This window comes from Mytilus edulis, chromosome 3 (genome assembly GCF_963676685.1).
Source record: "Mytilus edulis chromosome 3, xbMytEdul2.2, whole genome shotgun sequence".
In the NCBI taxonomy this organism is placed as follows: Eukaryota; Metazoa; Mollusca; class Bivalvia; order Mytilida; family Mytilidae; genus Mytilus; species Mytilus edulis.
This window is the reverse complement of record NC_092346.1, coordinates 60,275,072-60,289,793: the sequence shown is the minus strand read 5'-3', so window position 1 is coordinate 60,289,793 and position 14,722 is coordinate 60,275,072. Positions and strand designations below refer to the sequence as shown.

Genomic DNA, 14,722 nt, shown 5'->3' with positions numbered 1-14,722 from the left:
TTTTCCTCAGTATAAAAATAAAAAGGGCACGGATGTCAGTTTCATAGGAATTTTAATGACATGCACTTGAATTCTCATGAAAATTAGTCCGGGGACATATTATTCTAATATTCTGTACCCATGGAAACTTCTATACTAGTACTTTGTGTTTACCAGGACATATTTTACCCTGAACAAACTTTATCTCTACTTTATAAACTGGACTTTTGGAATTTAGTACTGACAGAGCTTTGAATATTTTGAAGCGTTTAAGATACGTTGATTTTATTACAAAGATTTCTATTCAAATCAAACGCAAACATCACCTGAAATATTCCCCAAAAATCTCGATATTCGACTATGGCTTCACATGCCAAACCGTCAGGTATTTTACACACTCTACCCTTTCAACTATGTAAAACCACATTTCTTGTGGCGTAACTTCATTTTACACATCACCGTAACTTATTTTGGCTAAAAAAGCGTATAATATAGCGTTATGTAGATATGCTCGAAAAAGGGGGGCTGGTTGAAATAATCTGTATCTGTATGTATACGTTGAAGATACCAATTCTGGCTTTTACTCAACGGGAGAGAGAGACACCTATTGGCGGTGTTGGAGAGCAGCCTTGAAGCTCTCAACTGTATCTGCGCATACAATACGATCCTCTAGTTGGTTCCAATGTAGTACACTCTTGACGAAGAAAGAGTTCTTATATGGATCGGTGTTGCTTGGAATAGTATCTAGTGCCTTAGAATTGTTCTTTACTGAATTTGTCACTATATTGGCACATACAAAATTGTCAAATGTTTTAGGTTTGATTTTCCTCTTAGGTTTACTTTTAACAAGAAAATCGTCGGGATTAATAGCTGGGACCAACCCCTTAACCACTTTGTACAGAAATACTAGCCGTTGACTTGTTCTTCTTGTTTGTAGGTTGTCTAGTTCTAACTCGGCTAGCATTTTGGTGACCGACCCCTCTTCTCTAGACCTATAGTCGCCTGTGATGAATCTAGCTGCTCTGCGTTGTATTCTTTCCAATTGATTTATATCATGTTGTGTATATGGGTCCCATATTATGGCACCATATTCCATAGTTGATCGTACTAATGATATATATGCGGTCTTTTTGCAATCTTTTGGGCAGAAGCGTAGATTTTTTCTTAGAAAGCCGAGTGTCGAATTGGCTTTCTTGGCAACATTTGAGATGTGCGTGGTCCATTTTAGGTCTTCTGATATTTGTAAGCCTAGATATGGGTTGTGTTGGACTTGTTGTAGTACATGTCCGTCTAGGCTGTACATCTTCTGGCTTTTATTCTTAATGCTAAGTATATAGCACTTCTTTGCATTGAAGCGCATGCCCCAGTTTGTGGCCCATACTTCTAGGTTTTGGAGGTCTCGTTGTAGGAGTGTGTGGTCATGTTGACTATTTATGTTCCTGTACAGGAGGCAGTCATCTGCGAAAAGTCTGACAGATGATTGTACTGAATCTGGAAGGTCGTTTATGTGGCAGAGGAAGAGAAGGGGTCCTAGTACTGTACCTTGTGGTACACCGGAGTCAACTGAAGCTTCTTCTGATTCCTCCCCATCTACGACAGCTTTCATTTTCCTTTGGGTTAGGAACATCTCCAACCATTTGTTTAGTGGTCCTCTTATACCGTATTCGTTCATTTTGTGCAGTAGTTTGTTGTGCGGCACAGTGTCAAACGCTTTGGAGAAGTCCAGTATAGCTACATCAATTTGTTTTCCTGTGTCGAAGGCTTTCATGAAGTCGTGTAGTGTGACTAGCAGTTGGGTTTCACAGGAATAGCCATGTAACTCGGTCATGGTGCTTTGACTTTGAATATTTGCATAACTTGTGAGTTGTGTAAGATGTTAAAGTATTGCTATTTTGATTTCAACATTTGCATAATTAAAATTACAAAAAGGTGACACATATCTCTGTGATAACAGTTTACAGTAATATCAGTGGTACTAAAAGAAATCAGGAACATATGTATTGACGTGACTTGACACCACCAACTTATTTATCGTTAGGTCATAGTTAATAAACATACGATACAGAACAAACATGTGTTAAAAACATACTCTCTATTATCTTAATAATTTTGATAAATATCTATAAAATGTCATTCAAAGTAGTTTTACAGTGATGCCAGTGTATCAAACTTGTACCCTGTCACTTCTAATTTGTTATAATCGCATCCATTTCAACACAGAATGCAAACAGGGCAATAAAAAAAAATGGTGCAGATTGCATTCCCAACTTCACAAACCATTATAAAACACTTCACATTGATCAAATAAATCTAAATAACTTTGGTCATTTTAATGACAAAAAATATCTACTTTTTGATAAAACTTGTATTTATTTACGACTAGAATTGTCACTGATTATTTGGTTAATTAATTGAGCAGTTCAGATTGTTTTTCAGTCAGACGCTACCAAACTCAATCAATCTGACGAAGTCTCTTGTAGTCAATGTTATCAATTTTATACTTAAAGGCCTATCAGATTCATTTCCCATTAGATATACATGTACTGTTCAGAAGAAATGCAAAAACATATTGCACCGTTACCAATCCTAATGATTATATGTAAAAAAAATCAATTGGAACTGGATAGACATAAGAAGATTGGAAGCATGCCAAATGTTGCACCAGTCTTCAAAAAGTGTGACAAACAAAGCTTTTTTAAGTACTGGTGTATTTCATTGACTTTCATCTGATATTAAATTTTGCATTAATCGGTCTATTCAACATGTTCAAAGTTATTTCCGTACATTTCAGGGGTTTCTGTCTAATTAATTTAGTCAAAAAGATTGACATTATCAGAAATACATTTGTAAAATTTTGATATGATGAAAAATTTAAAAAGGTATATAATAAACAAAACATTGTCAGACCCAAGTTGATTGAATAGTATGTGCATGTGGAAAGGTGGGAAATAATAGTACCACGTTGCTGATTTTTAACCCTTTCCTCCATAATGACGCCTTTTGACGCCACCCCATTTACTCCATAATGACGCCTTTTGACGCCTGTGTAGTGCCTCAGTTGAAACATTTTACCTTGGGAAAATCTTTATCAGACTTAATAAAATTTGTATCCAATATAAAAAGGATATTCATGAGAATATTTGACTGGAATTTCATTGATGAAATATTTGTTTTTCGCAATGCATTTATACTTTAAACCTGATAAAAAAAAAATCATGGAGGAAAAGGTTAATTGTTGATGCATTGTCATTTATGGACTAGGCCAACATTAAAAATATCTTTGTTTCCACTCCCCGGCTGAGGTTATCAGGGTATGGGTAGGTAGGTAGGCAAATTATTTTATTTTATTTCTTGATATAATTTTTCTATATTACAAAATTCAACAGGTAAGATAAGTCAAGAAAAGTGGGATATATTCCCTGTATTCAGTGTACACCCCAGTTTTCTGGTGTTAAAAACAGTATAAAGGGACTTCCTTTTTCCTATTCATTTTTATATGGTATGAAATCTACAAAAGCACACATTCTTCATGTGATAACAATGTTTAATGAAAGCAAGTGTTTGTTTAATTAGTTAAAAATCAAGCTTATTTCAAGTCTAATTTGATGCATAACTCACAACAAAACAATTCCTGTGTTCATCAATTCATACCTTGATTATCAATTATGAGATGACAAAAAGATATGTTAATGTCAGACTTGGGAATTAAAATTTAATGAATAAAAATTTTCAATAGAAGTGAACATATTTCAGTTATGTTCAGTTATACCTGGATCATATATACAGGTTGGTCAATTAAATCCTTAACAAAAGGTTTGTATGTTTTTTCAAGTTCTAGAAAAAACAAGGCTTCACTTATATGTTTTGTTGTTCCTAGAATACTTCAAGTATTTACAAATTTAACTGATGCAGTTATAACGTAAAACGTGCCCTTTTGTAAATTTCACGCCATAAATTGAAAAATAAAAACACATTTAAACTGGTCTTGTTAACACCAGAAATCAGGGAGGTTCCCAGAAAGCAGGGAATTCATGTTTCCAACATTTTCTGACTTGTGCCGAACCTGTTCGAAGTCGAAGACAAAGTAGATTGATTTCAAAGCACAATTCAGACCATTTTTACTCAAAGATTTTATCCTTTAAACAGGAACAGAGGTTAAAGACAAAGCCAATCAAGGTGCACTCAGTGGGTTGACGGATGCTTCAGATTTTATTTTTAAATATCACCCTTGCACACAACACAAATCGTGTGGCAAGGCATTATGTTTGTTTTCCTCGATTCCGAATCATATTGACGCTTCAATGCAAAAATGCCTTGATTAAAAACGCTTGTTGACTACAGCATCGGAAAGTTATGATAAAAAAACAACGCACGTTTACTACAGCATTTGGAAAGATATCACCAAAAACCAACATAGCAACAAAAAAATTTTGGACAAGAATGGCCAATAAAATTTTTCGAGTTGTGGCGATTTTACTGGGTCTGTGGGGGGAGGGGGAACAAACAATATTTTATTTTTGGCTCTATATATAGTTCTTAATTGGGTATTTAGAATGACTACAATTAACAATTACAACCATTTACAAAATTACAATGTATTGGTATTTAGGCCAAAAAAAATAAATGTCTATTTAAGGTTACATCATCAAAATAAATAGGGTATGTAGGTCGGTATTGCCATTTTATTATTTTTTTTCCATTTTATTTTTTGCACCATGATTTTGAGTTGTGCAGTCCTTCTTGCTATTGTCCGAGTTGTCCATGGGCTGAGTTTACAAGCATTTTTAATGGTATGATTATTTCCCTTGGTTATTGGATGGAAAAAATTGCAGCGAAATTTTAATTTCATTACATGAGTTGTGAGTTTCCTTAAAACAACTGTCATATTCACGATTGTGAACATTGGGATGTATCAGGCAATTGATTAAATTTATTGGCAACCATTACTTCTCGTTTGACACAAGTTCTATTAATTTTTCACTTTACTTTTACTTTAAATTGCTTAGGGTCGGCCCTTAAATTAGGGTCGGCCGGGTAACCGTAAACAGACATAAATTTTTTTTTGGCCTTAGTTTTATGGGACAGTGATTGAGAAATTTGATTTTGAATATCATATTACCGTTTTTTCTGATTTTTTTTTGTACAGGAGCAGATACCTCATACTGGATAAAGTTTTTTACAGAATGTGGTATTCCACCAAGTGAATCAACAAACTATGCCATCACATTTACAGACAACAGGATACAGAAAGACATGTTAATGGATCTGACTAAAGAATATCTTACGGAAATGGGAATCTCAATTCTAGGAGATGTCATAGCTATCCTCAAACATGCAAAAGCAGTACATTCACAGGTAAATTTTACTTATTAAGTTAAGCACAAGATATAATCGATATCTTACTTTTATCTAAAGATTAACCATCATATTATCAAATAAGTGAGAAAGCAGTTTTTCCTCAAAAAATAAATTCTATGCAAGGAGGAGTTATACTTTTAATGAACTTTTAAAATTGTTCTAGCCATTAATAACTATCCAATGTTATGTTTTTGTGATCCAAAAAATAATGTTAACTGAAATGTAAAAAAAATCATTTAACACACAAGCTGTCACATGGCTGTTGTTTAAAACTTCTGAGGAATTCTGCTTCTCAATTTAAGTTAAAAAAATAAATTTCTCAACTTAAATGCATCTCTTATTGAAAAATTGTTATTTTGGGTAAGTGCGTGTGGTACCACTATGCTGTTCATGAATCAAACTGATTGTTTTGCAACTTTCTGTTTTAGTTAGCAAGAGAGAAAGCACTCCAGGGTACAAAAAATATATCCGCTACACCCAGACGACAGACAGGTATACAGTAGATTTATATATGTAGTAAGATTCTGGCTTTAGTGCTTGTTTGGAACTTTTGAAAGATGGATATTGCTTTTTCCTGGTTTAAATCTTTTGAAAAAAACGATAGGAATCTTTCTTAATACTGATTAAAATATTCTTAATTGATATACAAAATGAAAGTAATAAGTATAAAAACAAATGCACACATTTTCCATTGTTATAAAATTTTAATGACTAACTAAATTATTTCTTAAAGTTTTTGAAGTAGAAAAAGCTGGTTTTATTGTTCATCTTTTGTATGCCAGCTAAATAAGGGAGGTGGTATGATAAGTGTTGTGAATTAGTTATAGTTGCAGTTTAGTCTATATTATACTCTTTTATTTTGTTGATGTTTAAGTGCCATTTTACGTAGCAATAGGCTGGCAACGTCACCACTTGCCGACGTCTCTGTGTATATATCATTGACTCCGAGTAAAGCATAGGAAACATTGAACACGTCTTTCAAGTTTATAGCCATAACTAGCCATTATTATATAAATGTTCAAAACAATTAGAGTCATTACTTAGCATTTTGTCGTCTCAACAAAGTCGAAAAGGGAAGACTTGGGAGTACTGTTTCAGGCAGTTTAAGGGAACTACAAGTTGTGGGTAAAGGATGTTTCAGTATGCAGTTGTATTTGCATTGGCACATATTATTTAATTTAGATTATTTGACCCTGTTCTTTAAAACTTTTGGGTATTTTACATGTTAAAGTTTGTGATTAGGTCAATTTAAGATAAACCATTAATGGCAAGTCAATGGTTTTCATTATGCAGTTCTAAAAGGATTGGTTGTAATATAATTTCAGCTGCTAGTAGGACTGTCAACCATTACCTTGGAAACGATCCAGATGCTGGCCCAATGAATCTCCCGATGGTGCCTAAACTATCTAAAGAGTTATCTGCCCGTCTAGGTGGCGCACCTCCTGTAGAAGGTTTGTACACATATTTCCACTACAAGTAATTGAAAATAACACAAAAAATGTAGTTGTGACGTTTGACATGGAAAAGTAGAAAAATATTATCAAATAATTGGTTTTGTCTATATCATATATATGATTTTGGCTTTCATTCAAATATTTTTTATATACTTACATTTATATGTTAACAAATATGTGTATAACATGAGTAATGTAACTTTTTTCAATTTTTGTGTAGAAAAATAAGACATATGATATTATTAGACTGTCAAATTTACATGAATATTCATATTTCATAGGTCTTTGTGTTTAAACTTTGAATTCACTATCAATTATCTTTAAGCCAAAGTCATCTGCTTTTTAATAAATCAATTTTTTTAGGCCAAGTTCAAGGCAAGTTAGTTCTTAGCACGCCTCCTACCTACCTATGGTGTAGGTCCTTTGGATTTGAAGTAAAACCAACTGAATATGTGTGTGATAAAATTCAAAGATAGTTAAATACTGTTTTAGTTTTAGTATTTGACTTGATTTCATCTTTATGTTGTTCTAGAAACTGGCCTGAGAAGTACCACAGTTAAATTGTCCAAAAAGCTTGAAGAGGTTGTACCAGTTCCTAAGAAAAGAAGAGTCTTTCCAGAACATGAAGGAAAATATAAAATTACAATGCCATCAGGGAAGACACAGAAAACAAAGAAACTTTTAGCTAAAGGTAAGAGAAAGAAGACTTGCAAGAATGAACAAATGGTAAATTTGTACTCTTTTATTTTAAGATAATGAAAAAAGATATCATCAGATCAATTGTCCTTAAACAGTTTTTCACTCCTTATATTTTTTGTTCTTGAATTATTAAATATACTTAAATCAGAAAAATTGGATTAACAAAAATGTACAACAGCAGGGTTCTAACAAAGGTATTCTTAGGGTAAGTTTTATAACTCACAAATATTTGAAGTGGTGAGACCCAGCTGATTCCAATGAATCCGTTATATAGGAACTAATCTGAACTTTTTTTTTACTAATTGGGATTCCTTGGATAATCATTTTCGTCTCACTTGGACTAAGTAAAAAAATCAAGACTTGGGCAAGCTCACGTTGTTTTTGGGATACGATTGCTTTCAAGCAATCTGTAGACTTATACCATTGGCTCAGGGCCATGCCCTCACGTCAACCGTTTTATTCTAAACATTAAGGAACATCTCAGATTTTTATGATTGTCTTGCTTTAAAAGGTAAAAACAAACAAAGGGATTGAACTTAAACAACTTTCCTATAATGTTCTTTTCATAATCTTCATGTTTTATATTTCCCTTGACTTGTATGCGTGTTTTTAACAACACGGAAAATCAGAATTAAGCAGTATTTATATTTAGCGTTTTTATAAATTTAGAAACACGTGGAAGGGAATTCCCCAGTTTTGATAAAAATATGAGAGTTCTCTGAATTTCGATAAATCTATTTCTGTCATATAAGAACTGAAGTGGAGTTTTTCTTATATGTCACCGTTATGAAACTGATATTTGATATTGTACTTCCATAGAGAAATAGAGAACCATCTAGGTCGTTTAATTAACATTTAATATACATTCTTTCTCCTGTGTTTGTTTAGGTAATTATGCGCATGCACATAGGTTTCTTGACTTCAAGGGGTATTAGATTGAATGGTTGCTCTGGATTTCCCACTCAATTGGTTAATTTAAAACTCATGGGATCCTTTCTATGTAAGTCTGCTATTGAGGGTTATTGTTGTTGCATAATTTTAAATTATATGCATCATTTAAATTAAAATAAATGTAATCCTCATCGTAAAGGTGTAACTACAACACCCCTTCAGGCAAAATGGAGTCTTCCATATTATTGTTTTGAGTTGTCTCCCTTCAGAAAGTAACTTCCGTGAATTCTGAATCAAAATGCTATACAACTCGTCGAAAAAAATTAACTCGTTCTGTCGATAAACGTCGTATTATATTAAAAACGATCGCAATTTAAACCGAGGAATGTGTACGGAAAGGAGTCATGATCACTGACCCAAAGGAAATCAAATATTTAAAGAGTTAGGAATGGGGTTCCTCCTAAATTTAACGTAGGAAAATAGGTGATAAGATACGAAGTGAAATACCTTCTCTCACTCTGAGTCTCAGTGACTGCTGTGGAAAGTAAACTTGGAATTGATAGTACAAAAATAAAACACAATAGGCCTAAGTTCATTGTTCATACACTTTTATCCGGGATTGGCTATTTTGTAACTAATCAGATTACATAAATTACATTTTACATGAGCAGTTGAATTAGTTTTGAAAATAATATTTTCGAGCTACATGTATACATGTGTCAATGAAAACAATGGCAATCATATCCCTCTAGAGCAATCTGCTCTTTGATTACATAAATGCATCTAATTGGAAATTGTTCCCATATTAATCTAACATTGTTTACATAGTTTCCAGTGTGTAGCATAGTAACGTAATTAAAACGTTTAGCTGATTTTACAGAGTTATCTCCCTGTAGTGTTAGGTACCACCTTAACATATATTTGCTTCTTTGACTTATAGTTTTACTTATAGCAGGTGAAAAGGTAAAACATATGCTAATGTTTATAACAAATTTCTATCACCTGGGATTTTGTGAAGCAATCAAGCATGGTGCAGTCAGTCACATTATCAGGACAAAAAAAAATTTGGCTCTTTTAGGATTTACACTGACTAAATAATAGCAGAACTCATCCCACAAGTTCATGTAAAGGTGTGCAAAACATGCAACAAACATACATACTGTATTATTTAAGATAAATGAAATACTAGATATTAACTGAATTGGCATATGGTGTTTGAAATTCATTAAAATTATTGTTTTCATTTTTTTGAAAAATTCTGTTTTGTTACTTTTCAGCCAAAAAGACTGATTCAGTATTTGCTAGACTTGGTTCAGAAACAAGACAGGCGACAGTAACACAATCTGGCTTATTGATTAGCTCCACAGCTGAGGTAGTGTATTTACTAAGATTATAAAATTTTGTGAATTCTTTAATGATAATCTAAACACTCACATATTTTTCCTGAAATATTCCTCTCATTTTCATTTTGAATTTTGTGAAAAGCTTGAAAACTTCTATGGTTTACAGAAGTCTGTGTTCCTAACACAATATTCTCAAGACTAAGCAGACTTATAATTAAAGTGAAGTTTACAAATCTCAATATTTGACCAGGATGAAGATAATTAATATCTGGCTAAAGCCTTGTTTACTATGATAAGATGTATTGTAGATGTACTGATATTGAATATATGAAGGTGATATCAAACATACTCGCTATTTTACAAAAAAATTCTTTGATCTTACTGACTGATAATTTCCTTTCTCAGCACAAAAGAGTGATTTGAAAAATTATCGCTAGAAACTAAGGGAGCATGTTCTTGTCAATGAAATTATCAACATCGTCATAAGAAATATAGCGATAAACAGATGATTATTTGTCATCTCAACTCGATTACTTTTCTCACTTTCTCTGTACCGGTTCAAGCAAGAAAATCAATCTTGTTGAGATGATCCAACGATAATCTATAAATATCTAGTTCCAAGTTAATTTTAAATCTTTGAATATAAGCAAGCAATGTTTAAATTTCAAAAAATAAATAAAAGAGTATTCATATTTTCAGAACACAGTGTTCAGCAGGTTGGGTGGCAAGCAATCTTTAAAGCGGGAAGCGACATCAACATCTCTCGACCTTGACTCTGATGAGGATGATGAAGGAGTGGAACAGTTAGCATATGCAGGAATATTTAAAAATACTCTCTCACCTGCTAAAAAACCTAAGGTTCCTGTGATGAAAAAGATAACTATTACAAAACAAGTCACTGGTATGTTCATGACTTCTTTTATATTACTTTATCAAGCAGAATTAATGCATTTATTTGCATTTAGAATGATATTACTAATGCAAAATATGTCCTATAAGGGATTTTAATAAAATGTGTATGAATTTATATTCGACAACAATAATACAATAATAGGCATAATTTCTTTCTACAAGCTTAGAAAGTATTTGAGGCTAAGAAACTTTTTTGTGCTTTAAATATTTATCTGGATATTTATCTGCATTATAAGGAATTTCATTTGGTTATTTGACTGGAGAAATCAAAGAGTTTCATCATTTAAAATTACCCATATTAAACTCAGAAGGCATTAATTATCACATAAGAAAGTATTTTATGCAAAAACTATTTGTTAACCCACGAATTAGAAGGGATTTAAAATATTATTAGTGTACAGAAAAATAATTGACTGAAGAAATTGATTACATCAGAAAAAAGGATTTTCTTCATTTGACAAAAAGCTAAAGATTGATTCAATGATAAAAAATATAATGTTAAAAGACTCAAAATTTTGTTAAATTTTGTAAAGGCTTTGAGTTTGTCACAAACGCAGATTTAGCAATTACTTTTAAATTGTCAACAGTATCTTTGGATTATCAATCAATTCGCTTTTCCAGAATCTAAAGGATGGATAGTTTCATTGTTTATACACCAAAATGAAAATAATGTTATGACATTGATTGAATTTCCATTGTTTACAACATTGTAAATCAATCACAATGTTTTGGTGTATGATTTTGAAAATATTTCCCAGAATGCATAAGATTCTGAAACGGCAAATTGATAATTAATTTTAGACTAGTTTTCCTTCAAACTTTTTGTTATTGTTTTCTTCTGAGCATCTTTCCAATATATCATTACTTCAAAAAACTGTTGAAAATGTATACATTTCATTTATCTACTCTTTTAGCTAACGTGCCTGCTAAGAAGTTACCTGCTAAGAAGTTAGTTGCAACTGCAGGAATTTTGTCAGAAGATGCAGAATTCCAGTTGAATACAGGAATAAAGGAAAGATTGGGCAAAAAGACTAGTCTTCAAGAAGTTTCAAGTACAACTGATGACATAGATGCTACTAGATCAGGTATTATTGTCATTCAAGTTTATGATACATATAAATAGGATAGCATTATTTATATAAAAAAACAAATGGAAAGTACAACAGATTACACCATTCACCAATAACTAACTCGTACAAGGAAATATTTCACAATCAAAAACGAAAAAAGGAACAACACATGCCCTGCAAGAGATTCTATCTGCAGCAAAATTTTGAAAATATATTTGTTAATTCTTCCCTATTATCCTGGAAATCTAAACATTTTGTATTTCTCTTACCAGCCAGCATTAATTATTAATATGAAATTCCTGTTCAATATCAAATTTTCTTTTATTGAGAAGATTATACATTTTCATTGAAGGTGCAGTTTACAATCGACTTGGGCCTAAAAAAGCCACCAAAGTATCCAAAAAGCCTGCCAGTCCAGTTGGTGTATTTGGTCGTTTAGGAAAACCAGTGACATCAACATGATCATGGTATTCAGGAAACAAAAAGGAAATGTGCAATGTATGAATGCCAGTACAGGTTCTAGCTATGATCCGATTTGAAAGTCAATTTATTTATAGATTAATTGATAGAATGAACTGGTTGTTTTATTTGTACTAGAAGTGTAATTTGAAGTAAATTTGGTGTAGCCTGTTACAGATACTCTATTTTTTTATAATAGCTGGATATGGACATAACTGGTTAGAGGATCATTATATTTGTTATATCACTAGTCTGGGATGTACTTTTGGTTTTTATTAATTGTGTATTAAAGGGCTGATATCAACCATATTGATGCTAGTGTTAGGCTTGACATAGTTTAGAATTTCCTTATTTGGTTGCAAGCTTCTGTCCTATATATATCAAAGTTCATAAGTGTATTGACAGGTGAACAAGACTGTATTATCTAATATAGATGTCCAATTTTTATACCAACAAATTATTTATCTATTAAGCAGTGAAGATTTTGGGCATTCAGTTTTATATTTTTAAAACATTGGGCATAAAAAAATAACATAAATGTTTAAAATAACATTTACAAAGAGACCTTGTAAAGCATTTGTATATTCTTATTATGTGTATTTATTTTGCACTGTTAAGGTCTATATTTGATGTGTAATATATGTTTATGATACTGTTGACATATTTATTGGATATAATTGACAAAGGTTTGGAAGGAGTTTAAAAATAGATTGAAATGGACTGCCATAAACATTTTGAGATTGAATTTTTGGGTGAAATCAGTTTGACCTATTAAATTATGAAGTATGTATAATTAATGCATTCTTGTATATTAGAAAATTGTAAATATGATTACATAGAACATTCAGGTTAAGTACTTATGAAATAAAATATCTTTTGACTGATGTGGTTTTTATTTCTGTTTACCTGACCTTCAAGTTCTTCTGTTGTAGAGAGATACAAATTGTGGATTTTACCTTAGATAAATGTAAGAACATGATATCCAATATATTTTGTATATGATAGAAAACAATGCCATTACATATTGAAGATTGTTTGATTATAAATGAATTAATGCATATTAACTCAAAGATTAAAGAGATAGCAACCAAACAATACAAGAAACAAGAGTTCATATGATGAAATGCCCTGCCTGTTTTACTGACCATTGTTTTTATGTTGAAAGACTCAAAAAATAAAGATTTTACTACAAGTTTCACATCAAATTAACATTTATAAAGATCCATGACAATGAGGTCAGGGTCAGATAAAACCTGTCAAACAGACATGTACACCTTACAATTATTCCATACACCACACATAGTTGACCTATTGCTTATGGTAGTGAGAAACAGACCAAAACATCAAAACATGTTAACCAATGAACCATGTAATGTGGTCAAGGTCAGATGATACTAAAAAGACATACAAGTACACCTTACAATCATTCTATACTATAAATATAATTTACCAATACCTATTGCTTACAGTACTTGAAAAAAAGACCAAATCACACAAAAATTTACAATAACCAATGAACCACAAAAATGATGTCAAGGTCAGATGAAAACTGCCAGTTTGACGTGTACTACATACAATCATTTAATACACCTCATATAGTTGACCGATTGCTTAAGGTAATTAAAAAACACAAAAAACTTAATATTAACCAATGAACCATGGAAATGAGGTCAAGTTCATATGATACTTGAAAGACAGACATGTACACCTTTCAACCATTCCATACAATAATAAAATTTGACCTATTGCTATTATTATTTGAAAACAAAACTAAATATTGACCAATGACCCATAAAAATGAGGTCTAAGTCAGACGACACTGGCTAGACCGACATTTACATCTTACAATAATTCCATAAACAGAACATAGTTGAACATTGCTTGCAGTACTTGGAAATACAGACTAAAACACAAAAAATAACAATAACCAATGAACCTTGACAATTAGGTCAAGGTCAGAAAAAACCTGCCAGTCTGACATGCACCCCTTACAATCATTCCATACACTTCATATATTTGACCCATTGCTTATGTAATTGAAAAACAGACCAAGATTCAAAAACTTAATGTTCACTAGTGAACCATGGAAATGAGGTCAATTTCAGATGGTAATTGACAGACAGACATGTACACCTTACAACCATTCCATACACCAATAATATCTGACCTATTGCTATTATTAGAAAACAACCAAAACACAAAAACTAAATATTGACCAATGAAACATGAAAATTAGTTCAAGGTCAGATGACACTGGCTAAACAGACATGTACACCTTAAAATCATTCTATACAACAAAGTAAAGTTAACCTATTTCTTATTTATTTATTTTCTAGTACTTGAAAGACAGACACAAAAAAAATTACATTGTCAATTGAACCATTTAAATTAGGTCAAGGTCATAAGACACCAGCTAGACAGACCTGTACAACATACAATCATTCTATACACCAAATTTAATTTACCTATTGCTCACAGTACTTAAAAATCAGTCCAAAAAAACAAAATAATAACACTGACCAATGAAAGATGGAAATAAGTTCAAGGTCAGATGTAA

The 14,722-nt window shown here is 31.9% G+C and overlaps 1 protein-coding gene across 1 annotated transcript; it reads left to right on the top strand.

Moving 5' to 3' along the window:
- The first annotated feature begins 236 nt into the window (after positions 1-236).
- LOC139516986 (uncharacterized protein C19orf47-like) lies at positions 237-13,049 on the top strand. Its single transcript, XM_071307506.1, has 9 exons — positions 237-364; positions 5,126-5,334; positions 5,766-5,829; positions 6,663-6,788; positions 7,324-7,482; positions 9,659-9,753; positions 10,424-10,625; positions 11,551-11,721; positions 12,059-13,049. The coding sequence occupies exons 1-9, from the start codon at positions 340-342 to the stop codon at positions 12,166-12,168; spliced, it is 1,161 nt and encodes a 386-aa protein (XP_071163607.1). The 5' UTR covers positions 237-339; the 3' UTR covers positions 12,169-13,049.
- The last annotated feature ends 1,673 nt before the right edge of the window (positions 13,050-14,722 follow it).

Coding starts and splice junctions, on each gene's coding strand:
- LOC139516986 (XM_071307506.1), top strand. CDS start 340: ATGGCTTCACATGCCAAACCGTCAG. Junction 9,754..10,423: donor TGATTAGCTCCACAGCTGAG/GTAGTGTATTTA, acceptor TCATATTTTCAG/AACACAGTGTTCAGCAGGTT. Junction 11,722..12,058: donor CATAGATGCTACTAGATCAG/GTATTATTGTCA, acceptor TTTTCATTGAAG/GTGCAGTTTACAATCGACTT.